At 57.2% G+C, this 24748-nt stretch overlaps 10 protein-coding genes across 10 annotated transcripts; 4 read left to right on the top strand and 6 right to left on the bottom strand.

Moving 5' to 3' along the window:
* Positions 1-222: 222 nt before the first annotated feature.
* BKCO1_11400010 (uncharacterized protein) lies at positions 223-1592 on the bottom strand (the record flags this gene model as incomplete). The annotated part of the gene is made up of 4 exons (XM_020270501.1): positions 223-274; positions 344-1031; positions 1203-1380; positions 1509-1592. The coding sequence occupies 4 exons, from the start codon at positions 1590-1592 to the stop codon at positions 223-225; spliced, it is 1002 nt and encodes a 333-aa protein (XP_020125015.1).
* Positions 1593-2749: 1157 nt separating this feature from the next.
* On the bottom strand, positions 2750-6087 carry BKCO1_1140009 (f-box domain containing protein; the record flags this gene model as incomplete). Its single annotated transcript, XM_020270514.1, has 2 exons — positions 2750-5200; positions 5263-6087. 2 exons carry the CDS (start codon positions 6085-6087, stop codon positions 2750-2752), a joined length of 3276 nt encoding a protein of 1091 aa, XP_020125018.1.
* A 788-nt stretch (positions 6088-6875) lies between these two features.
* On the top strand, positions 6876-8858 carry BKCO1_1140008 (major facilitator superfamily transporter; the record flags this gene model as incomplete). The annotated part of the gene is made up of 6 exons (XM_020270513.1): positions 6876-6903; positions 6963-7239; positions 7297-7379; positions 7433-7513; positions 7754-7952; positions 8009-8858. The coding sequence occupies 6 exons, from the start codon at positions 6876-6878 to the stop codon at positions 8856-8858; spliced, it is 1518 nt and encodes a 505-aa protein (XP_020125019.1).
* A 783-nt stretch (positions 8859-9641) lies between these two features.
* On the top strand, positions 9642-10531 carry BKCO1_1140007 (uncharacterized protein; the record flags this gene model as incomplete). Its single annotated transcript, XM_020270512.1, has 2 exons — positions 9642-9920; positions 10295-10531. 2 exons carry the CDS (start codon positions 9642-9644, stop codon positions 10529-10531), a joined length of 516 nt encoding a protein of 171 aa, XP_020125022.1.
* A 561-nt stretch (positions 10532-11092) lies between these two features.
* BKCO1_1140006 (nucleotide-binding alpha-beta plait) lies at positions 11093-12625 on the bottom strand (the record flags this gene model as incomplete). The annotated part of the gene is made up of 2 exons (XM_020270511.1): positions 11093-12451; positions 12506-12625. 2 exons carry the CDS (start codon positions 12623-12625, stop codon positions 11093-11095), a joined length of 1479 nt encoding a protein of 492 aa, XP_020125023.1.
* A 1245-nt stretch (positions 12626-13870) lies between these two features.
* On the bottom strand, positions 13871-15727 carry BKCO1_1140005 (keratin associated protein 4; the record flags this gene model as incomplete). The annotated part of the gene is made up of 1 exon (XM_020270510.1): positions 13871-15727. The coding sequence occupies one exon, from the start codon at positions 15725-15727 to the stop codon at positions 13871-13873; it is 1857 nt and encodes a 618-aa protein (XP_020125020.1).
* Positions 15728-18302: 2575 nt separating this feature from the next.
* Positions 18303-20882, top strand: BKCO1_1140004 (protein transporter sec23; the record flags this gene model as incomplete). The annotated part of the gene is made up of 6 exons (XM_020270509.1): positions 18303-18395; positions 18445-18463; positions 18513-18624; positions 18676-19450; positions 19505-20799; positions 20858-20882. 6 exons carry the CDS (start codon positions 18303-18305, stop codon positions 20880-20882), a joined length of 2319 nt encoding a protein of 772 aa, XP_020125021.1.
* A 900-nt stretch (positions 20883-21782) lies between these two features.
* Positions 21783-22552, bottom strand: BKCO1_1140003 (mitochondrial 54s ribosomal protein 8; the record flags this gene model as incomplete). Its single annotated transcript, XM_020270508.1, has 2 exons — positions 21783-22196; positions 22337-22552. The coding sequence occupies 2 exons, from the start codon at positions 22550-22552 to the stop codon at positions 21783-21785; spliced, it is 630 nt and encodes a 209-aa protein (XP_020125025.1).
* A 601-nt stretch (positions 22553-23153) lies between these two features.
* Positions 23154-23663, top strand: BKCO1_1140002 (uncharacterized protein; the record flags this gene model as incomplete). The annotated part of the gene is made up of 2 exons (XM_020270507.1): positions 23154-23174; positions 23331-23663. The coding sequence occupies 2 exons, from the start codon at positions 23154-23156 to the stop codon at positions 23661-23663; spliced, it is 354 nt and encodes a 117-aa protein (XP_020125026.1).
* Positions 23664-24033: 370 nt separating this feature from the next.
* On the bottom strand, positions 24034-24612 carry BKCO1_1140001 (3-oxo-5-alpha-steroid 4-dehydrogenase; the record flags this gene model as incomplete). The annotated part of the gene is made up of 1 exon (XM_020270500.1): positions 24034-24612. The coding sequence occupies one exon, from the start codon at positions 24610-24612 to the stop codon at positions 24034-24036; it is 579 nt and encodes a 192-aa protein (XP_020125024.1).
* Between the last annotated feature and the right edge of the window lie 136 nt (positions 24613-24748).

The following is a 24748-nucleotide window of genomic DNA, read 5'->3' as shown; positions in this document are numbered from 1 at the left end:
GCAGCCTAAATAGGCTTCCCGGGACGGTGTCCATGTGGTCTTGATGCAGTCGTCCGCCTCCAATGAGTGAAGCGCAGGCTTGTGACACTGTCAAGCCAAACACGGGCTTCTCTCATTTCGTAGCTTACGTTTCCAGGACCGCAGAAGTGTTGAGTGTCTACATATATCTTTCTTCTCTACTCTATTCATCGTACCGACCAGGACCCCTTCAAATCATCTAACTCACTCCGCATTCACCCCCAACCCGAACATCCTGACCGAGTTGTTCCAAGCCCTAATAACTCATTAGCACAACCCCGTCAAAGAAGCAAAAGCGAACAGAAGCGCTCCGGGCAGAACTCACGCGTCGCAAACCACCTCCACATCGACCCCCTTGATCCTCGCAATGACATGGGCCACGAGCGGGATAGTCGCCGGCTCGTTCCTCCCCTTGACCATACACCCCTTCGCCCACCTCTCCTTCTTAACCGCCCTGGGCACCTCCGGCACCGGCGCCTCCTTCAAGAACTTCGCACTCGCATGACTGGGCCGCATCTCGCACCACGGGCCATCCGTCTCGATCTGCAGCCGCTCGAGCGGGATCTCCCGCACGACCTCGACGTTCTCCTCCGTCTTCAGACTACACCCATTCACGCCAACGTCCAGCCCCAGCGCGACCAGCCGCCTCATCTCTTCCGCCGTGCCCGTGAACGAATGCACGAGCCCGCCGCGCGGCAGGCGCGGCAGGCGCTCGGCGAGCAGGCGCTCGAAGTCGTCGGCGGCGGCGCGGCTGTGCAGGAAGAGCGGCAGCTGCAGCTCGACGGCGAGGTCGAGCTGCGCGGAAAAGTAGCGCAGCTGCTGCTCCTTGGGCGTCAGGAACAGCCGGTCGTAGTCGAGCCCGATCTCGCCGAAGGCGACGGCGTGGCCCGCGGCGGCGGCGGTGCGCGCCAGCGTCTCCAGCTCCGCGAGCAGCGCGTCCGGCCCGCCTGGGTGCGTGTCGAATTGCTTCGCGGAGCAGGGGTGCACGCCGACGGTGGCGTAGCAGAGGCCGGCTGGAGTGGAGAGGGGAAGGCGAGAGTGAGTGAGTGAATGAGTGGGTTGGACATGTGTATGAACGTTCTGTGGAAACGAACAGAGGAAAGGGATGACGGGGTAGAATTGACAACGGGGAGAAAGTGAAGCAAAATGAAACGATAGTAGGATGAAGAAAATGAGATGCTTACGATGCTCCTTCGCGATCTGAACCGCATGCTGCGACTCCTTCAGGTCCGAGCCGGTCACCATCATCTTCTCGCAGCCGGCAGCCAACGCGCGCTCCATCACGCCCTCGAAGTCGTCCTCATGCGCCTGCTTGCCGTGGTATACGCCGCGGAAGATGGGATCGCCAAGGTTAATGCCAATCTGTCAGGGATAAACAAAAATGTCAGTCAAATCACGTGCGAGGAGTTTTCCTGCCATGTTGGTGTAGAATGTGCATGATTCGAAGGCGGGCAGGAATAAATGCGTATGCAAGGATGTTGTGAACGGACATCGATATATCTCAGCCTCTTTGGTTGCTCCTGCGAGCCGTTCTGCGTAGCGGGAACAGCAGCGTTATTACTGGTGGTCGACATGGTCGCGTACGGTTCAGCCCTCGGGGCCTTAAATGGCTCTGGTGTATGGAAGTTCCGGGTTGGTCTCGGGATAGTAGCGACGTGAGTAGGTTGTCTGCGGTTGACTCGTGTCAAAAGATTCAGCGCGCGGCGTGGGAGCATAAGGAAGCAAAACGTGTCGATGCAGATGAAGCGCCTCTGGGTCGTGGCACATTTTGTGACGTCTCGAATCCGCCTCCGAGCTTAACCCGAAAAGGAAACCCGCTCGGTGACTCTTTCACCGCAGATAACAAACGCCCCTGAGCGGACATCGCTGCAGTCGTACTGGCACGGTGTCTTGCAAAATGGATTGACCCACCTAAACCTACCTTACGTAGGTAAAAAACTCCCATGTCTGGATGTAGGTTTGAAAGCATCGCAAGCATCATGAATGAACGAGCACAACATGAGGAGAAAGTCATTCTGTCATTCGCAACTACCAACGTCTAGTAGGAACGTTCATATGCCATGCCAGTGCAATCTCCCTGAACCATTTACACACATTGCAGACCGAGAAAGCCAGAATTCCCACCCATTCCATATCCGTGCCCTTCTATAACAGACAAACCATTGCGTGGTGGCCTACGTGCTCTGGTTATACGTTGGGAAATTATTCCGTGAGCAGACCGAAAGAAAAACATAAAATGGAAACCATTAGAACGAGACCGTCGCTGAACCCAAGAATGCCCCTGTTCGCATGCAATGCAAAACGAAAAAAAAAAAAAACCCAGACAAAAGACAATTAACCCACAACTGTGGGTACTCGTGATGCTACTGTCCCGGGGTTGTCTCATGCAGATAATGAAAACCGACTTAATCACTCCGAGTCCGCCAGACGCTATGCGCAGAAGTAGCCTGAGGATAAACCGAGACCGAAGCACAACACCGAATGGTAATTAGTATGAGATGAGAAATAGAAACGAGGAAAGGGCGCCAAGCTACGTGTTGCTCAGCCAGTTGCGCCGTCATTGCTGCGCACGCAATGTTGGAGATCGTTCGCGTCGTCGATTTCAACAGGGTAGATATGTCTTATGTATGAAAGGTGGAAGGTTGCCGGTACGGCTCCTGGAGGTTGTTTCCTCTCTCACCTGGGCATCAAGGCATAGAGGAAAACAGATCCCCGCAGAGATACGAGGATATTACGGTTGATAGAGACGATACCGTGAGGCAGGTAAATGATGAATAGGTTGATAGCCATACGAATGCTGGCTTTGCGTTTGCGTTTGCTGTTGCTGTTGCTGCTGTTGATGTTGTTGATGTTGTTGATGTTGTTGTTGTTGTTGTGGCTGCTGCTGCTGCTGCTGCTGCTGCTGCTGCTGCTGCTGCTGCTGTTGTTGTTGTTGTTGCTGTTGTTGCTGCTGCTGCTGCTGTTGTTGTTGCTGATGTTGCTGCTGATGTTGCTGCTGCTGCTGCTGCTGCTGCTGCGAAGAATGGCCGGACAAGTGCAGTGCCTGCTGATGTTGAAATTGGGATTGTATCGGACGATCATGCGGATTCAGTTGTTGAGGATGTAGAGGCATCAAAGACTGGTGCGAGTGCCGATGTGGGTGTTGCTGATGCGGTCGATGTGGTTGGTGCTGTTGCGAATTTTGGTGCTGATGTTGATTTTGATGCTGGTGAGGCTGTTGTTGGTGCTGCTGAAGGCTGAAAGGCTGAGGAATGGGTGGCCGGAGGTGTTGAGCGGACATCGGATCTTGCGTAGGATGTTGTTGGCGCCACTGAGCCATCGTCACTTTTGATGGACGACTGTTGAACCTTTGTTGTTGATTTGCGACGGTTGCCAAAATATCCATGCCAACCAACTCCCTCTTTGGCGGTTCTTTAGAGTCGGGGAAAAGTGTATGGAAAGCCCTGTTGGCGTCAACAGAAGCCTCGCTCAACGCCCGCGTGACGTCTTCGTCGCTGGGAAGCGTAAACATGTCCTTTGGCCAGGTCTGGACGTTCGATTGGTGGTGTGTGCCGAAGTGCCGTATCAGCTCAGCACGGGAGCTGGACATCCTTGCATAGTTCTTGCCACCACGTGTCTTGCCATCTGTGGCCTTCCGGCAGACACCACAACACATTTTGTCCAAGATGTCGTGGTTGTTGCTGCTCATCAGGAACGCATCCACCTCGAAACGCAGAGTATGCCAGTCGAGTGAAGCGTCCTTGCCCTCCGCCTTTTTGCATTGGCGGTCGGCGTACTCGATGACGATTTTGCTACGAATAGCCGCGCTCAGCCCCGTACCCTCGAGAACACGCAGAGCATCTCGAACGTTACCGACAAAATCTGCGGATCCTGTGGAAGTCGCGTTCGGAAGCGATTCGGGAGGGCACACGTCTTTTCGAGCGAATGCAGACTGTAGGATGTCTTGAGGTTGCTCTGCAGATGTGTCGACTGTACCGTATTCCGGTTCAGAGTCCTTATCCCACGTACCAGTAGACTTCTGCTTGTCCGTGAGAGCCGGCAGATTCATGGGCCAGGGAACCGCGCAGAAGTAGGGCTCAGTCCTGAATCCCGCAAGTCGGAAGACCTGGAAATCGCCAATTGTCCCAGCGTGATCTTCACGTATGTGATTCATCAACTGCCGGAATGTGCGTTGCTTGCTAACGTCATTCCGTTTGCATCCTGGGCACTTGAACTTCTGGACGTTGCGGGTCGGTTGCCGGAATTCAGGATAAAGCCCTTCCAAGTTAGGGACGACTTTTCGTTCGTATATCCTGCATGCATGCTCAATCGTAAGGACGTATCGGCCATCTCGAGGATAGCAGTCAATGAAAGGCGATCGATCCGGAATCTGCGAATGGGCAGCAAGAGGTTGCAGGGGCCAAGACCGGCGGACCATGTTCAGAACACGCAGTGCAAACTCTTGGTGAGGAATTTGCACTTTGCTGTGAGCACCCAAGTTGTGGACCCTTTTCAACGAAGCGTCTACCAACGCCATGAGCTGGTGGTAAGCACCGGGGGCACAAGTGCTCATTTGATTGGTTTGGTTCTGTAAGTTAGGCAAGAGATCCCAGTAACCGACCTCGTTGGCTCTAGTCTCCATTGCGTAAAGCCTCTCTGCCATGGGACGAGCTTCCTCCAGCTTGGGCATAAGGACCTTCCAGAACTTTTCCGTCTTGAACTCCTTGTTGATCTTGATGTTTTCCTGAAATGCCGGGATGAGCTTGAGCACCTCCTCGCACATGGGGGGATCGAGATTTTTGGCCCTGCGGATGATGAATTCCCTGCGCATGTTCTTGAGATCCACGCTCTTCTGGGCTCTGGCAGCGATCCACTTCTTTTCGAATTTGTCGATCTCCAGGCGCTCGTCCATGACCTCCTTGGCTTTTTCCCTACGCTCCTTGATCCACTCCGTCCGTTTCTCCTCCTTTTCTTCGGCGGACGCGTCGCCTTCTTCCGAGGTACCCATGAACTCCTCGTAGGCGGCAGCGACCGCGCTCACATCATCCTTCAAAAAGACGGGTTGGTTTCCCGATGCAGTCGAACGACCGTTTTCATCTCCCCACCCGGCATATGAGTAATGGTTCCAAGAATCCACAGTTGCACAAGGAATACACTCAAGAATACCAGGGAATTTGCGATTGATGGCAAAGCAGTCCTCTTGCTGAGCGCTTGTTAGCTTCATGGGGCCGAGGCGACGTGGCTGGCGGAAAAAATACGACGAACCTTGATTACTTTTTCGCTGAAGCACTTGGTACACCAGCGACGCAGAAAGGCCCAATAAGTCTTGCGTGCCTTCGGCTCTTTACATGACATGCAGCCTTGGCCGGACAGCAGATCTGCATACTGACGATCCTGAAGATCCTTGGGGGTTTCCGGAAGGCCGTCTCCGAAGTGGTCGACCATGCTGTTCTTCCAGATATGACTGTAGGTGGCAAGGGCGCCGCGAAAGGCCTTGTTGACTCGCTCATAGGTGAACAGCATGGCGGGATCGCTGAGCTCGAATATCCTTTTCCAAACATCGTCGTAGACGGGCGTCTGAACACGGCGGTCCTTCCGTATTCTAGTGGGCCCTGCATGTTTCGCCGTGGCTCGTGTCTTCTTCGGGGGCGGGGGCGGTGTGCTGAGCTCGTTGCTCAGAGCGCGCTTGCCCAGAACGGCCTCGGGAGCGGGGAGGGTTGGACGGGCAACTTGGGGATGAACCTTGAAGGCCAGGATGCCGTGGTCCTCACGCACGGTATACAGGTACTGGGCGTGGTCGATCTGCGAGAGCCAGACATCGGAGCGTTCGTCGTGGTAGGTGGAGTCGTTGAAGAAGGACTGCGGGGGAATCACCTGAGGCGATATCTCGATGTAGCCGCGGAGGGGATCCCGGAGGAAGAGGTGTCCGTTGTGCCACTGGGCGCTCCAGCGAGCAATGGCGGCCAGGCGGGCATCGGACCTCGAGGCGGCGGGCGGGCGATAGGCGAGCGGCAGCGAGGAAGCGGCGGCGGCGGCGGCTTCGCTCTGCGGTCTCGAGTAGGCGGGAGCCGTGCAGTGAAAAGGCTGCATGGCAGGCAAAACGGGTTGCGGCGCCTTCAGGCCGGTGTCAGGGCGACGGCATGGGCTGGCGAGGAGCGGCACAGCCTGGACGGAGCAGCTGGCGCAGGCGGCGGGGCGGCGGCGAGAGAGATGGGCGGCGGGATGGCGGGCTCAAGGCTCGGGCGGCGAGGGCGAGTGAAGGTGAAGGTCAGCGAGGGTGCCCTGAGGTGGTCGTTGGATCGGCAGCCGGCCTACAGTCCGCGCCAAAACCGCCGGGCAGGCCCCGGCGTCGCCGCATGGCCTGGAGCCCGTCCTTGGTGAGCCCTGCGCTTGGCCGGCGCCTCTCGCCAAGCGGGCCGCGCGCTGACGCATAGCGGGCCTGGCCGCCACTGGAGATTGCGCTGGCACCGGACCGCGGCTGTAGGGCTCGGTCAGTCGGTGGCTCGCCGGGCGGTGCCCGCACTCGACCGGAAGACGTGGCCGGCGGTGATGCACGCCTAGCGCTGCATGCGCCCTAGCGCGATCTGCCGCTCTCCACACGCCGCCCACGCCGTAACCAATAAAATACACGGCAATCCCTTTGGGGCAGCATTACCGTCCCGGGAACGCGGGGAAGCCGTGTTCCTCGCGGCCGATGTGGGCTGCCGCTGCGATACCGGCGTTAAGACTCATTGCCTTCGTGCGCTTGCTCACCGCGGTCTCACCCATGGCCCGCCGCTTATAAGGGATCGTCCCCGACGCAGCTGACGGCGCCGGCCCAGCCGCTCCCTCCCCCTTCCCTGCACCCCGTGCCTCTGCTCGCTCGCGTAACACTGGCAATGTTTTCGCGGCCAGAGAGATCAGAGAGTGAGTCTTCCATCCTGCTGCTGTTTGCCTCCCCGCCAGCGTGCTGACGCCCCGCGCAGAGGCCGTCGTCGCTCCCCGGAGCTCGAGCGAGGACGGCGGCTGTGCCCGGGAACCGGCTGTCGACGTTGAGTACGACTCCGACCTCCATGTCGAGTGCCCGCCGCACACCACCGAGCGGCGCCTGGTCAGCAGAATCGACTTCCGCGTGATCCCGTACCTGTGTGTTCTGTACTTGCTGGCTTTTCTCGACCGCGTCAACATCGCCAACGCCAACGTCTTCGGGCTGAGCGAGGATTTGGACATCGCTTCTAAAGACAGCATGAAGTACAATACCGCGTGAGTCTCGCAATCAGCACAGAAGTCATGCTTCTGGCCTTTGCTGACTTGTGCTAGTTTGGTCATCTTTTTCGTCCCGTACATACTCGCCGAGATTCCATCTAACGTCCTCATGAAGAAGGTCTCGCCGAGAGTGTGGTGTTCGTATACCCCAGCTTGACCCGGAAACCCCGCAAGCTAACTTCTAGACCAGTGTCTGGCTGTATGTTCTTCTTTGGACTTACTACAACCATGCAAGGGTTGGTCCAGAACTATTCCGGATTGCTGGCAACAAGTAAGCACTAGCCTCAAATGGATGCGGCTGACAAAACTCCGCATACCCAAAATCGAGTTAGCCTACCGGAACCAACCACCATTTACTACAATAGTGAAAAAGACCATATACCCCCTGGTATTTTCACTGCTGTAATAGTATTCTACATACTACTTGTGTGGTCGTGGTTTCGAGGGGCTTTCGCGATGGAAGGAGTTCCGGTACCATCCGCTTTTCAATCCAGGTCTAACTCAGCAACAGGATTCTTCCTCGGCCTGTTCGAGAGCGGCATGTTTCCCGGTTGTTTCTATTTGATAGGAATGTGGTATCGACGTCATGAAGCTCAGCGTCGCTACAGCTTCTTCTTTAGCAGCACGACCCTTGCCGGAGCTTTCGGTGGTCTCCTCGCGTCTGCAATCGGAAAGATGGATGGGATTCGGGGATATCGAGGGTGGAGATGGTGAGTTTTTTTTCTCCCTCATTTACAACCCTAGCAAAGGCTTACGATCAATGTAGGATCTTCATCCTTGAGGGTCTTCTCACAGTCGTGGTTTCTTTAATCTTCTTCTTCCTCTTGCCCAACTTCCCGGAGGACGCGAAGTGGCTCAGTGAGGATGAGAAGAAATACGTGAAAGCCCGCCTGCAGGCTGACCAGGGCCGTTCGGCTGCCGAACGCCAGATAACCATCCAAGACGTCGGCCGTGTCTTTAAGGATCCTAAGCTTTGGGTCGGCGGATTCATGTACTTCGGCCTGATCGTCCCTGCGTACGGCTATGCATACTTCTCTCCAGCTATCCTCAAGACGTATGGCTACTCGGCAATCCAGACGCAGCTGCACAGCGTACCACCGTGGGCAGCGGCATTCGGGTTTGCCATGATAATTGCCTGGCTTTCGGACAAATTCCGCCACCGCTTCCTCTTCACCCTCATCCCAATCGCCGTTGCGATAGCTGGTTTCGGGATCATGATCTCGGTACACGACAACCTGAACGTGCAGTACGCTGGCCTCTTCCTTATCGCCATGGGCTGCTACTCGGCAATGCCCGTGATTGTCTGCTGGTACAACATGAATCTAGGAGGCCACCACCGCCGTTCCGTTGGTTCGGCATGGCAGGTTGGGTTTGGTAACATCGGAGGCGTCATAGCCGTCTTCGCTTTTTTGTCGCGAGACGCGCCTCGTTACACTCCTGGCTATAGCATCTGTATAGCGTTCATCTGCCTGAGCGCGCTGAGCTGCGTCGTCTACTGGGTTCTCTGCTCTTGGTCGAACAAGAGGAGAGACAAGACACCGACGGACCTTGGACTTACGGAGTATGAGAAGACTGAGATGGGGGACTTGAGCCCTGACTATAGGTATCTCCTGTAGTTAGTATTTGGATCTAGAGACTGCAGGTATCTTCTGACGTCAATATTTGGATTTAGAGGTGTAGATGCTGTACATAATTACGAGAAATGTATGAGATATGCGGATTGAAAGAGTGCGGCGCTGTCTATCAAACACGGTCTAACATAGTCTTGGCACGCCAAAGCAGGCCACCATTCGAGGGTAATGTCCGTATTACAGGATCAGAATACACACAAGTGTTACAAGTACCCCGTGGTGCAGTGCGCCGCACGCCGGGTTTGACGCAGGGATTAAAGTTGCATTGGCGCTTACGCCAACGCCCTTCGGCCAGCACTTTTAATCAGTTATGCAAGAACAGCTCCACAGAACACTGCCGCTCGTACGAGCGCCTAGGCCTGGTCTGCTGATACAGCTGGCAATGCGTATCAACACCTTCGCTCTTCGCATCTTCGGGCATTCCTACAACTGCGCTGTCTGCATGCCCGCTGACGTCACCAACTCCGATACATCTGTCAGCCGCAGCCCCCAATGCGCTCTCCTTCTCTCGCGCTTCGGACTGACCCCGCTTTCCGCTGACACCGATGCCGACGACGCCTTCATCAATAATGATATATAGCTAGCCAATTTTCAGCACTACTACTACTACCCTCCCATAAACAAGCTACTCCGACTACCACATCGCAAACCAGCAACTATCAAACCCCTCCGCATTCCGCCCCAACCTCTCAACCAAAAAACCGCGATCCACAACAGACACAGCAGAAACCCCCCGTACCTCTCCCCCTTGCAGTAAGCAACGCCAAGATGGTAATCGTCAACGTCGCCTTCACCTCCCCGATCAACCCTCCCGGCGCGACGCCCGCGCTCTCCCTCGCCCAAGTCTGGGCCGGGCTCGAGCGCAAGATCCGGTTCGCGCAGGAATTCGTGCCCGTCATCGTCGCGACGGACGTGCTGGAGGAGACGACCGAAGGGAGCGGCGACGAGACCGTGCCCGTCGTCGTGCGCGAGGCGACGTTCAAGGAAGGGTTTCGGGAGGGGAGCCTGAAGGTGAAGGAGGTGTGCAAGTGCTATGAGCCGTCGAGGGTATGTTGTTGCCCCCTCCATTTTTTTTTTGGGGTTTCTTTTGCTATGTGTGTTTTCATCCTCTACCTATCTAATGGGGAGTCTTTGAGCACGTGGAGTGGATATGAGGGAACGGCAGATATCTGGATACGTGTGCAGTTTTATTACTCACATCTGCATCCGGATATCTGCTTCAGCTACCCATGAAGAAAGGTCGTCTGAACCTTCACCTTCACCTACACTATCATATCTGCTTCAACTGCCCACATGGAGGATCACCGTTCTTTGGTAACCCACTATGACGGGAAACCAGGAGGCGAAAGAAAAAGAAAGACTGCAAATTATTACAACTGACGAAGACCGCGTTGTTTACGCTAACTAACCACCGCTATCAGGTCGACTTCCACCAACCCGACGGCACCACAGTCAGCAACATCGTCAGCTTCGACAAGGACGACGCGCTGAACATGACGTACAGCTTCGCGTGGCGATACCCGGAGGTCAACGCGAGCGACTCGGCGGCCGTCGCGGAGCTGCGGAAGAAGCACCGCGCCGGTGCGCAGACAGCCGTCGAGTCGAGCATCCAGGCCATCAGGGAGATGGTCAAGGACGGGCGCATCAAGGAAGCTTGAGGCGAGAAAGGTGGTACGGTTGCCTGGATGGAGACATGGCAGAAGTACCATGAATAGAAGAGAACTTGAGCGCTTGGGGAATAGCGAGCAAATTATCAGTGAATAGCTTGAACTGAAGCAGTGACTTCAGTCGCATTCGAGGAAGACCAAATACTGATGCCGACGTGAACCATAACTCTTTCACATTTAAGTCACTGATCCTATCAAACAGCTTGTCTCGCGATCGCTTTCATAAACAGTGAATCACAATATTTGATACCTTGGTCGTATCGTGTCGAATTCCTACGAACAGATCAAAAGAGATGTGGTATCCCGAAGAACCCAGACGTGAAAAATACAGCAAACATCCTGAGCGCCTTGCGTCAATAACGTGAGTTTGTTGAAGAAAACAAGCCAACCAGCCATGTAAATGCCAATGTCCAGCCTCGTGTCGTGTGCATGTCCATTATCAAAGAGAGTTGAGAAAACAACACGGAAGAAGCCCAAAAAAACGGGCACAAAGAAGCCCTCATAGATGGTCAAGGTCCCCTAGGAGTTCTCCAACGTCGCTGCGCTGAGAGCTCAGAAGTACATATCCTCCGCCTTCCTTCTGGGCCCACCACGACCCTGGATCTTCTCCTCAAACAATTCCTTTCCAGCGTTTGATCCGGCGCCAGTCTTCATAGGGAACAGCTCTCTCACGTCTGCAGCTCCCCGGATGGAAAATCCGGATGCATCTGCCGAACCCCTGACGCTGAATCCCTGGTCCTCACCATTAAGGCGGCCGTTGCCGTTATGCCCTCCAGTGATACGCTCCTCCAGACTACGTGAATTCGGGAAACTTGCATCAGATAGGTCTCTTGAATCATAGGCATCCTGGCGGCGGTGGTTGCTGTGAGCTGTCTTATGTGGGAACAGCTCACGAGAGCGCTTGCCGGGGGTGTGTCCGCCTTTACCGGGAAACAGCTCCTTTGCATTGCCGGTTGAGGGGTTGGGGCTGGAGGCGGTAGAGGAAAGAAGGGTAGCCCTGGATGTTGAGGTAGGGAAGAGCTCCTTGGTCGCACCGCCACGGCCCGGGAAGAGTTCTTTGCCGCCGGGAGGGCCGCGGTTTGACGGAGGGGAGTAGCTTCTCCTGCGGGCGCGGCGGTGTGCGGCGCTGTCATCGTCACCGAAACCGTAACGGCCATCACCATCGCGGAGTGGGGATGCGCTGCGGTCGCGCAGGCGTCCGTCGGCCTTGGACGGAAGTAGGTCGTCCAGATTCTTGCTCCGTGCCTCTCTCCTCCTGCTCCTCCTACGATCATCTATCGACTCGTCCGACAGCGAACCACGTCTACCGCGCCTGCTGTCATTCCGAGCCCTAGACGGGCCTTCTTCATCGTACATGTCCATGTCGTACTCGGTATTGTCCTTCCTCCGCCGCTGCTCGCGGTCGTCGTAACGCCTCCTGTTGTATTCGTTGGCGCCTCCATTGCGACGGTCGCCCTGTTGCCTTCTCCTTCTCTCCCGAGGGTCTTTGTCAGGGTTCATGAGGTAGAAGCGGCTGGCTTCGTGCGCGCGCGCAGCCTTGACATCAGTAGTGACGGCCAGTCTGATCTTCAGCTGCACTTCAGGATTCTCAAAGAAGGGCTTCGCGTCGCGCTGCTGGAGGGCGTGTTCCAGCGTATCGGCAGCTGTGGCAGGATCGCATTTGTTGGGGTCGGTGAGGCCGACAAGGGCCTCAAGGGCGGCGTTTCCGGTCTCGTAGACAATGTTTGCGTGGGAGTCGTCGATCCACTCGAGGCGGACATACTGGTCGGTAGGGAAATGGTCAAGTGCAAAGGCCTTGACCTGGGCGGTGGTGAGGTTGTCGACGCCCTCGACGTTGACTTTCTCCAGCTGAGGCTCGATGGCGGGGGCATTTGGTGGGCCCCCTGCCGTGGCCGGGGCGTTGATATCATCCTGCGGGGGCGGGTCAGCGAGAAGGGCACGCTACGGCGATTCGAAGAGGCGCACAATGGTAATGCCCTCGGTGTCGAAGGCTTCGATGTCGTCGGCGGTGGTGAGGTCGATGTCCATGTCAATGTCCATGTCGGCGGCGTAGGCGCCGGTGGGCTGGACGTTGGTGGCATCCATGGTGGGGAGGGTGCTGGCTGGAACCAGCGTGCAGGAGAACGGGCGAGGGCGGCGTTTAAGAGGACAGCGCGTTTGGATAGAAGGCGCGCGACGGCAGCATTCGACAGCTCTTGGCACGGGTCTGCGCACGGACAGTCGGCGTTAGCGGGGGTGCGCCATCCATCAGCCGCGCCAGCCTCCGATTCGCCGACCTCACTTCTCCGACGCCACCGGTCACCCCGCCCTGCTTTCTGCTCGCAACACTCCTGCTCCCTGCGTCCTGATGTGCATGCCCTGAAATCATATCTGCCTTATGCGCGCCTCCACCTGCTGCGCTGCCTCCGATCTGCCAGTCCGCACCACAACTCCACGCGAAACCAAGCAAGTTTTGCCCGCTCCTCCAACATCTCGAGTCCCAGATTGCTCTCCGTGTTTTCCTGTGGCTTGATCGGCCCGTGGATTGCCAGAAAAACATGCCATTTGTTATGGCCATTTGGCGCTCTGGAACACTGCTTCCTACATTTCGCGGCAGTCGTAACCGCACCTGCCAGCCAAATGGAAGGTGATGGCGAATCCAAGCATTGTTGTTCGGCTGAACGCTCCTAATCCTCAAACTGAAGTATGCCTTGCACGCAACCATTGTGGGGATGCGATTTCCCCGTCCGGGACAATCATCCCTCTGGCAATTTCCGCATCTCTGCTTGCTTACACTCAAATGCAACTGTCAAACTCGGCTCGTTTGGTCCAAATATATCTAATACAGCCGCGAGTTCACTTCCCAACAACGGCTGAGTGATCTATTGTGCCGCCATCCTGTTGAGTGTCGACGTGTCGACAAGGCTAACGGGAATTTCCCGATCGGTCAATGCTTCGTTTGATATTACGAACGCAAGCAGGCCCCAAAACAGGGGATACGATCACGTAGAGCCAAATACGGCTGGAAACAATGCTGCCTGTGCTTCCGTGACGAAGAAGCAGGGGCAGCAGACGACGTTGAAACTACACTGGAATCCAGCACCGCGCTGCCAGCAGCCGGGCTCTCAAAAGCAAAAGCAAACAAAAACAAAACTGAAGGGCCCGAAGCCCAGAGCCTGACCGCCGCCAGCCGTCGAAAAACAAAACAAAAAATAGCAGACCAGAGCACCGGGCACCACCGACCACGCATCCCCCCATCCCAAACCCCAACTCCACCGCCAGAACTGGAATCCCCATCATTACCACCATTACCACCTCCACCACGACCACCACCGCCACCTCAATCACCGCCTAACCGCGACGAGTGCGGCGCGAACGGCTGCCGACGCCCTCCTCCTCTTGGAGGCGGCGCGCCAGAGCCTCGTCCGCGGCCACCAGGGCAGCCTGGATATTGGGCCCTGCGGAAGCAGAACCCTCACCAGCCGCACCCGCCGCGGCCGGCACCTCCACCGCTTCCTCCTCTTCCTCGTCACCGGGCTTCGGTGACTCGGAGGGACGAGGTGCGAAGCGCACCCTCTTGATGCGACGAGGGGCCTCCGCAACGACCTCGTCCTCCTCGTCCTCCTCCACCCGGCGACGCTTCCCCTTCCCCTTGTCCTCCTCTTCCTCCCCTTTCCTCCTCCTCTTCGCCTCCCTCTCCTCCCTCCTCTCCTCCTTCTCCTCTTCCCTCTTCCTCTTCCTCTCCTCCTTCAAGGCCTTGTCAGCGGCCTTGCCCGCCTCAGCCGCAGCGGCTGCAGACTTCCAGACGGCGGCAGAACGCGCCCCGGTCTTCTGCACCGACGTCTGCAGCCGGTGCGGCTTGGGCGTCTTCCGCTCGTCGACGCCCGTCTGGTTGCGAACCAGGCGGTTGTACGCCGAGCGGACCGCCCGCTGGGTCCGGCGGAACCCCGACTCCGCCTCCATGCGCTCCGCGCACCTGTCGTAGCGGTCGTCGACGGTCCACGTGCCGGGGTCGACCGACAACACCCACTCCATGGCCCTGCCGGCGGCCTGGATCTCCTCGTGGATCCACGCGCACCTTCTGATGGGCGGGCGCACGGCAGCGCCAGCAAAGACGGGAGTGGTGGTGTTGGCGGCCGTAACCGCCGGACCCTGGTTGGCGGGCAAGGCCGCACCATCCCCCTCCTCATCATCATCGTCTTCGTCGTCATCGTCGTCATCGTCGTCATCGTCGTCGTCGTCGTCATCCTCCTCCTCATCCTTCTCCTCCTCGTCCTCGTCCTCCTCTTCCTCTTCCTCCGTCTCCGTCTCGCCTCCCTCCCCAACAACACCCACGGGCTCCTGCCCGCCCTCAGACTCCAGCTCCGACAAAGAAGGCGCCAGCGCCCCCCCTGCCGGACCCTCGACGTCTCCCAGCGACACGAAGGGGACGGGCGGCTGCTGCCCACCGGAGCCGAGGACCGCAGCAAGAGACTGCTGCTGTCCCGCAGGGTTGTCGTTCGGGAAGGCGGAGACGGAGACGGAGACGTCTCCCCTCCACTCCTCTTCCTCCTCCTCCTCCTCTCCCGCCTTCTCCTCCTCCGCCTCCCTCTGCGACCTGGCCCAGGCCTCCCTCTCGGCGGCTCGCTGCTGCTGCTGCTCGGCGGACAGCAGGCGGCGGGCGGCGAAGTCGTCGAACTGCGCGCCGGGGTAGGCCCAGGCCAGGAAGCCGACGAAGGCGTCGAAGGCGCTGTCGATGGACAGCGCGGCGCCGCCCTGGTGGTGGACGGCGCCGAACAGCTGGTGGATCGGGAGGAACTGGCTGTCCTCCACGACGGGGATCGTGGCGTCGTCGTTGTCGTCGTCGTTGTCGTCGTCGTCGTTGGCGGCGGCGGCGAGGGCGTCGGCGGCGGCGAGGGCGGTGGTGGCGAAGGGCCCGGGGCTGGGGATGGGGCTGGGGCTGGAGCTGGAGCTGGAGCTGGGGCGGAGGCGGGGAGTCGGAGGGCCGGGGAGCTCGCGGTCCTCTTCTCCTTCTTCCGCTAGGGAGAGGTTGATGGCGTGTTGGATTTGTTCTTCTTCCGTCATGTCCTCGATGGCTTTGGCGCCCGGCGGGTCGCGGATCTTGTGCGCGACTTCCCACTCGTAGAGGGGGACGGAGCCTTCCGGGTGGAAGACGCCGTCCGAGGGGAAGAGGGGGTCATCGGGGAAGTACGGTCTAGGAGGAGACATGGTGATGGTTCGGGTGGAAAGATGTTGTGATTGGATGGTGGGAGGAAAAAGAGCTGGGAAATGCGGGTTGCTGGGTGGAGCTTGGAGATGTGAGCTGCTGATGGAGCTTCTGGGTGAGAGCTACTGATGGAGCTTCTGGGTGAGAGCTGCTGATGGAGCTTCTGGGTGAGAGCTGCTGATGGAGCTTCGAGATGAGAGCTGCTGGTGGAGCTTCGAGATGAGAGCTGCTGGTGGAGCTTCGAGATGAGAGGGCCTTTGGTGGAGCTTGGGACTGAAGGCGGATGATCCAATCGTAACCAGACGAAGGAACCGGATGAGAGATGGAAGCTGAAGCAGATGATCCAATCGTAGCCAGACGAAGGAACCCGATGGGAAATGGAAGCTGAAGGCGGATGGTCCAACCGTAACCAGACGAAGGAACCGGATGAGAGATGGAAGCTGAAGCAGATGGTCCAATCGTAACCAGACGAAGGAACCGGATGGGAAATGGGAGCTACTGATGGAGCTTGAAGTCGAATGTGAATGATTCTTTCGCAACCAGACGAATGAATCAGATGGGAGCTTGAAGCTGATGGTGAGTGGTTCAATCGTAACCAGACGAAGGTACCGGATGGAGCTTGAAGCTGAGAGAGGCTGTGAAGCAGAGGTCGGCAAGGCTTGTCAAAAGTCGCTGAGGATCACAGTGGTTCGAAAACGGTGGGGCTGAAGAAGAGGGAAAAGAGAGCCTCAAGGCGAAAATCGAAGAGAAGATATGCGGTACCTGCACAATAGGAGCAGAAGACTCCCGCGTGCTCCATTTTGCCCAATGGTATCTTCACCGAACAATAGGAAAATGTGAGTAGTTGGTCTGATCTGAAACGTTTGGGTTGGCCGGCAGGGGTAGGCTAAGCCAAAAGTGGTAATTTGGAGGAAAGTGAGGCCGTCGGCAGGTACTGCGAACGGTCAGTTTCTGCGGCGCGGCATGTGAAGCAGGACTTACAATACGGACTCTGAAACACATGAAACGCCAGGCAGAAGGGCCAAGTAACCTGGCGATCGATTCGAATCAAGATTTTGGACCTAGCAAGTAGTGTGGTGGTGTACAGAGAACACCTGAAGTGAGGAGCGTAGGAAGATTTAACAGATCCGCACCAACACCACACCAAAGGTGCGCAAAGCAACAGCGACAGCATACTTGAGGCTTCGAGATGATATTCAGCGAAAGAAATTGGCCTACTGCGATGCTTTGCGTAGGTAGTTGAAGCAGATGTCCCGACGTAGATTTAGTCTGAGGCAGGGTAGGTGAAGCAGATATCCAGACATAGATGTGAGTAACTGAAAACGTACAATTGCATCCAGTGATCGGGGTTTACTACATATTTAAGATAGATTTAGGTGAGCCAGTCTCCTTTGCATCCACCATGTCGGCTACGCGACGTGGTTGTTCGTTGATGACGCCCATCGCACCCCGGCTCATTTATTCGACTTGAGGTCACAGTGAGTGACGAAAGAAATTGACCTGAGGGGAGCATTTATCTATGTGTAGTTTTGAAGCAAGTATGCAAATGTAGACACAAGTTCAAACGACCTTTCTGCATAAGTAGCTGAAGCAGATATCCGGATGTGGGCGCGACTATTAAGAATATATCCAGATAGGATTCTGCTACACATGTAGGGGGGTCAATTTTTTCATCACCGGCTATGAGGTCGTCCATGAGAACCACATAAAGACAAAATGGCTACTTCAGCTGCGCAAGATGTAACTACAAGCGCGACTTTGAAGAATTCAAAATCCCCTACAATGGCTCCGGGATGCCCACGCATGTCTGAAGCTGGATTTGATTGTTCGTAGACCACCCAACCACCACCACGATTTGGAGATCACTGCAAACATCTAGTGACTGTTTCACGAATGCCTAAGCAATATACAGGCCATCTCAACCCGGCAGTGCAAGGGCGAGGTAGCGTCGTGGACGCCCAACAAATCGTCTAGCGCCACCGTGTTTACAGCACCCGTCTCAGCAATTGCGACAGCGCCACTAATCCTTCATATGGTACACTGGGAGCCGAGCCTGCAATTGGGGCAGCCAGTGCGCTCGAACGGCGGTTCACGATATGTAACCTCTGCTGATTCCTAACATCTCCTACAAGTCGAAACGACTTATCGAAGTCAGGCGCCCAGCCATGGGTAGTCGGTCTCCGCGCGGCGCGAAAACAGAATCTCCACTGAAGGGAGAAGCTGTCGATAGTAATGTGATTTGTTGCCGGCGTAGTTGATGAAGAGAAGAGATTTGCGCGGCGCCCGCGGTTTTGTACCTCGACCCCGGTCGCGGAGCCACGGCGACCCACCGCGCCGATTGGCCGGCTAGGCCGCTTCGGGATCACCGCCTACAACCTCAATGTGGCCGCTTCCACCCATTGCACATCTGTCCACCCGCCAGCCTGCCCTTGCAGTCGCACCCTCAAAAGCGACGGCCCACTCTCCCAGAGCTCCGCCGCCGCGCGCTCGAGCATCGTTCAACCCGCCCTGCACCCGCCCTGCGCCTTCCACTCGACCGCAAAACACACACCCCGCCAACCCTGTCCAGCTGCCGCAATGGACTACGAGGCGCTAAAGGAGCAATGGAGCGACATCGAGGACCAGGATGGCGTTAGGCTCAGCTGGAACACCTTCCCCAGCTCGCGCATGGTGCGTCTGCTCCCTTCGCCCGCTCCGCGCTCTACTGACCTTCTCGCAGGAAGCTTCGCGGCTCGTTGGTAAGTTGGCCGCTGCTCGCTGCCCGACCCCATTGCTGACCCCCGACAGTGCCTATCGGAGCTCTCTACACCCCGCTGAAAGAGAAGCCCGACACGCCGCTGCTCCAATATGAGCCCGTTTCCTGCAAGGCTCCGTGTCGTGCTGTCCTCAACCCTTTCTGGTGCGTACTAACTGGCCGCATCTGGGGGCCCGTCCGCTGACGCCGCCACAGCCAGGTCGACATGCGCGCCAGGATATGGATATGCCCCTTCTGTCTCCAGCGCAATGGCCTTCCCCCCCACTACAAGGACATCTCCGACCAGGCCATCCCGCCGGAGCTCCACCCCCAGAACACTACTATCGAATACCGTCTCGCCCGCCCTGCGCCGTCGCCGCCCATCTTCGTTTTTGTCGTGGACACCTGCCAGGAGGAGGACAGCCTGAAGGCATTGAAGGATTCCATCATCATGAGCTTGAGCTTGCTGCCGCCGTGGGCTCTGGTTGGCTTGATCACGTACGGTACCACTACTCAGGTCCACGAGCTTGGCTACACCGAGTGCGCCAAGTCGTACGTCTTCCGTGGTAGCAAGGACTATGCCGCAAAGCAGGTCCAGGAGATGCTTGGCCTGATGGCGGCTGGTCTGAGGCCGGGAATGCAGCCCCAGCCCGGCCGCGCTCCTCCGCCAATGGGTCCTGCCGCTCGCTTCCTGCTCCCCGTCCAGCAGTGCGAGTTCCAGTTGACGAACGCCCTTGAGCAGCTTCAGAAGGATCCTTGGCCTGTTGCGAACGACAAGCGTGCGCTGCGCTGCACTGGTGTCGCTCTGAGTGTTGCTACCGGCCTTTTGGAGACCTCTTTCCAGAACTCCGGTGGTAGGATCATGCTCTTCACTGGCGGCGCTTGCACTGAGGGTCCCGGTATGGTCGTTGGTCCGGAGCTGAGGGAACCTATCCGTTCTCACCACGATATTGACCGCGACAACATCAAGTACTACAAGAAGGCGCTGAAGGTAAGATTAGGCACTGCGTTCACGGCAAGTATCGGTAACTAATTCTTTCAATAGTTCTACGATGCCCTTGCAAAGAGAACTGCCCACAATGGTCACATTATCGATATCTTCGCAGGCTGCCTGGACCAAGTTGGCATGCTCGAAATGAAGGGCTTGTCGAACTCCACTGGTGGCCACATGATTTTGACCGACAGCTTTACCTCCTCGATGTTCAAGCAGTCGTTTGCGCGCGTTTTCGACAAGGATGGCGACGACAATCTTCTGATGGGCTTCAATGCCTCGCTTGAGGTGCTCACCACCAAGGAACTCAAGGTCACCGGTCTGATTGGCCACGCCGTGTCCTTGAACAAGAAGTCTGCCTCCGTGGGTGAGACCGAGTGTGGTATCGGTAACACGTGCTCGTGGAAGATGTGTGGTATCGATCCTGGCTCGAGTTACGGCATTTACTTCGAGATCGCTAGCCAGGGCGGCCCTAGCCAGATGCAGCAGGGTCCGCAGAAGGGCATGATGCAGTTCTTGACTTACTACCAGCACTCGTCTGGTCAGTACCACCTCAGAGTCACCACGGTTGCCCGCAATCTGAGCGGACCATCTGGGGACCCTGCGATTGCTGCGTCTTTCGACCAGGAAGCTGCTGCTGTCCTTATGTCCAGGATAGCCGTCTTCAAGGCTGAGGTTGATGATGGACCGGACGTTCTCCGCTGGGTTGACCGCATGCTCATCAGACTCTGCTCCCGCTTTGCTGAGTACCGCAAGGACGACCCCTCTTCCTTCAGGCTCGAGAAGAACTTCACCTTATACCCCCAGTTCATGTTCCACCTTCGCCGCAGTCAGTTCCTGCAGGTTTTCAACAACTCTCCCGATGAAACCGCTTTCTACCGTCATGTCTTGAACCACGAGGATGTCAGCAACTCGCTCATTATGATTCAGCCTACGCTCGACTCCTACGGTTTCGATCACGAAGGTGGCCAGCCGGTTCTCCTCGATTCTGCGTCTATCCAGCCCGAGACTATTCTGCTTCTCGACACCTTCTTCCATATTCTCATCTTCCACGGAGAGACCATGGCTGAGTGGAGAAAGGCCGGTTACCAGGACCAGGAAGGCTACGAGAACTTCCGAGTCCTGCTTGAGGCACCCAAGGAGGACGCCAAGGAGCTTATTCAAGACCGCTTCCCGCTGCCTCGTTTCATCGTCTGCGATGCTGGCGGTTCGCAGGCTCGTTTCCTACTGTCCAAGCTCAACCCCAGCACAACCCACACCACTGGTTCGTACGGCGGCGTTGCGCAGACAGCGCAGACCATTTTCACCGACGATGTCTCGCTGCAGACGTTCATGGACCACTTGATGAAGTAAGTTTCACCACTTGTTCTGGTTGAAGTTGCAATATAGACTAACATGATATCCTAGACTGGCTGTTTCCGGTACCGGTTAAATGTACTCAAGGTGATGTAGAGTCGAAGGTCGTCATTTCTCACGCAAGGTGTGACGACCCAAAATGAGAGGTCATGTCATTGGATGATGCAAGATTCCCCGAGGAGATGGAAGAGTGCACCCGGGAAGCTTCTCGGATCAATGCTGTCTACGCTAGAGGAGTCCCGAGAGATGGGTCAGGTTATGGTGTGGAAGGGTGTGTTGACGTAACAAATACTCATGTGTCATTAGCGAAAAAGAGTGCTTTAATTTTTTGATATTGTTCACTGAAGGCTGGTAATGATGATTGCGTTGCTTGGTCAGTGAATTGGTTCGCTTGGAACTGCTGCAGTCGGACGCAGCATTTGGTGGGTGGTTCAAGCGTCGTTATGGAGCCAACTGTAGTGCCATATTTACGTGTCATTGGTGAGGCGCCTAGATTATTAATTATTTTTCGAGTAATCTCATGGAAGATATCTGCATCTCGATGTTTGCCTCAACTGCCCCTGCAAGGCGGATAACCTTCTACAGAAAAACGAACTGTAAAATGTTCTGCCACTCGATGCTGGACAGATGTGTTGGTTGCATAAACATATCGACGCGAGATGGCGCTCACTCTAGTTGCATTCAGTTTCATTAAAAGCTCTCCGCCAGACGTTTTCATCAGGGAAGCAGAGTTGCTCTTTTGCGTGGGAAGTGTTGGCTTTGGAGATCCCTCCGTTGAACCGCCTCGGCCAAGATCACTGCTGTAAATGAACAGAAAGCGCGGCAAAACCGCCTAGAATCGCGATCGATCTGCTGTTAATACATGTACACATGGCCCCCGCTCCTTTTGTTTATAAAAGCTGTCCAACCAAATCTTCTCCGCGTTCTGTTCCCTCAAAAAAGCCATTCACACGCAGACCGCAGCATCGAAACCAGCTTAGTACTTGTACACCGATCCCTTCTTGCCCTTGGTCGGATGCAACGGGTCGGGGTAGACGGGCTTCTGGTAGACCGTCTTGACCTCCTTGCCCTCGGCCGTCAGCCTGTCGAAGCGGTCGATCATCTCCTCCATCTCCTCCTTGCCCTTGTCGCCGCGGAACTGCAGGACCTTCTTCAGGTTGGCGCGGGTGATGGGGGTCTCGCGCAGGTTCTCGGCGCGCTGGCGGGCGACGACCTTGGCCATCATGGCGAAGCGGATGTCCTTGGGGGAGTCGACGAGCTCAAGGATGGCCGACGCCGCCTGGTCTTCCTTGAGCGGCTCGATGCGCACCACGCGCGTGTAGCCGCCGGGCCGCGTGGCGTAGCGCTCGCGCAGGGGGCCGAACAGCTTGGGAACGAGCTCGACGGGGCGCTGGAATGAGGAAAGGATCACGCGGAACCCATCAGCCATGTTTTGTCTGGGAAGGGGCACATTTGGCAGCAAACACGCCACGACTCTCTAACATGTTGCGAGTCTGGCAAGACGTGGGGCGCGCGCGGGGTTCAACGTACGTAGAAGACCTCCCATGCTTTTCTCCTGCTGTTCTCAGTGTTCTTCTTGCCCAGGGTAATGAGCTTGTCCGCCAATCTTTGCGCCTCCTTCGCCTTGTGCCATGTCGTCTGGATGCTCTCGTGCTCGAATAACGAAGTCACCAGGTTGCGGAGCAGGGCTTGCCTATGCGAGCTCTTCCGAGACAGGTGTCTATACTTGGCAGCTCCGCCTGCCATTGCGACGATGTGGAAGTAAGGCGGTGTGCGGGGTTATCGAGAAGGCGGGCGTGCCGCGGAGGTGGTCCAATTGAGGTTTTCGTGACGAGGCGGGCTTCGAGAGATTCGCTCCGGGCCGGTAGGGTGTCTCTGACGGCGAGCAGCAGCAGCCCGGCTTACGGGCGCAATTGAGCGAGCGGCGGTGGGAGAAGCGCAATGGTTGGCGGGTGCAGAAGGTGGTCTACCGTGGTCCGGAGGTGCAGGTGGTGGTTCGTCGGCCGGAGAAATTCACGCCAAGACGGCGACGAAGAAGCTCGTGCTTCCCGCTCCGCTGATAATCTCTCTATCGCCGCCGTGCTCGGAGCTCCCAATCAATCCCGCAGCATCTTGCTTGCACTCGCTCTCACTGCACTGCCTGCTCCGTGAACGACCTCTATCTACGTCAGCTTACCCGGGAGCTCGACACGAACCGCTCGCTTCTTTCGCCCGCGTAGACAAGCACCTGGACAGCACGCAACCCGCGCCGCGCAGCTCGCCTCATCCCTGCGACGCGAACAAGAGCTCATACCTAGCTCTCCTGCTCCACGCCAAACGAAATCAATCCTCTTAACGACCGCTCATCATGGGCTTCACAGCCGGCTTCGTACGCGCCCCCCTTCCCCCTTTCCTCCCCCCTTCATCTCCCTCTTCCCCCAGACTCTCTCCCGTACCCAGCAGCAGCCCCTCTCTCTCGGTCTCCCCACCAACCACCACACCCCCCAGCTAACCCCCGGCCTCCCCCCGCAACCCAAAAAAACAGATCGGCGGCCTCACCCTCACCTCCTCGGCGCTCTACCTCTCGGCGCTCGTCCACCAGCGCAACCGCCTGCAGCAGTCGCTCTCGCTGCGGCAGTCGGCGCACCTGCTCAAGCAGGTGTACGACCCGGACCGCCTGTACACGCCGCCGTCGATGCGCGAGCGCACGGCCGGCGTCGAGGACCTCGCCAAGGACCGCTGGAACCGCGAGGTCGAGCGCGCGGTGAGGCGCGTGCAGGAGACGGATTGGAGGGAGGTGGGGAGGGGGGTCGAGGAGGCGGTGGCGGGCGCGTGGGAGAGGGTGAGGAGGGGTGGTGGTGGCGGTGGGGAGAAATAAAATGTTGGTGGGGTGTTGTTGGGGGAATGAGGAGGACGCTCGGGAAGTGACCTATGCTTCTTATCGGCTTGGGGTTGAAGGGCCGGGTTCGGAGTGAGAAGGGGGAAGAGCGAGGTTGGTTGTTGTTGATGATACCCTTGTTCTTCGCTGGAGGAGTGCATGCTTTCCTAGGTAGGGGGTTGTTGTCATTTGCGCAAAGAAGATGACGGAGTATATGAGATCATGTCCTTTTGTTTCTTGCGCATAGACTTTGTATAGATTGGAATTTATATATTAATGTTCTATATCTTACCAAAGTCGCCCATTGTTTTATGTTTCTCATAAACTCCATTCAAACCTACCGCGCATTACAAAACGCCTCCCACATTACCTACAGGATTCCCGGAATCGCCGCCTTCCTATTCCCCACCTTGTCCGCCCCAAACCTCTCAATGTACCATCTCTTCCCCTGCACCGCCCGCGGCAGCATCGTCGCGATCTCATTCAGCACGAAGCTCCTCGCCGGCGTGCAGCCCCAGCCGCCGACCATCCAAAACCCGCACCACTCAACCCACTCGCACAGATAATGCGCATACAGCACCCACCTAAACAACCCGTTCTTCGGCAACATGTACACCTTGTCCACGCCACCAGTGCCTTTGCCCTTAACCCCCTCCTTCTCCATCGTCGTCGTCGTCGCCGCCCCCCCTTCCTTCCCCTCAGCCTCCCGCTCCCGCCGCTGCCGCCTCGCCGCCGCGCGCCGTATCTCGCGCAGGTCGTCGTCGTGGTACATGTTGGCGAGCAGGCCCCAGCCCCAGACGACCATGCCGAGCTCGGCGACGTACAGGCGGCCGGCCCAGTCGAGCGGGGAGCGGGGGCCGTGGCCGGCGAGCCAGCCGCCGAGCGCGGTCGCGTTGCAGAGCTGCCAGACGGCGGCGCAGGCGCAGACGAAGGGATGGATGGGCGACATGCTGGGGTTGAGGACGAGCGGGGCGAGCACGGCGCGGTAGGCGTAGTGGATGGTCTGGAAATTGAAGGGTTGATTAGCGGGGGGTACGGCATGCTCTTCAGGAATGTAGGGAGGAGAGATGGGGATGGGGAGGGGG

This window comes from Diplodia corticola (genome assembly GCF_001883845.1).
Source record: "Diplodia corticola strain CBS 112549 chromosome Unknown scaffold114, whole genome shotgun sequence".
Lineage (NCBI taxonomy): Eukaryota > Fungi > Ascomycota > Dothideomycetes > Botryosphaeriales > Botryosphaeriaceae > Diplodia > Diplodia corticola.
Note: the sequence above shows the minus strand (reverse complement) of the source record. Positions and strands in the feature narration are given on the sequence as shown.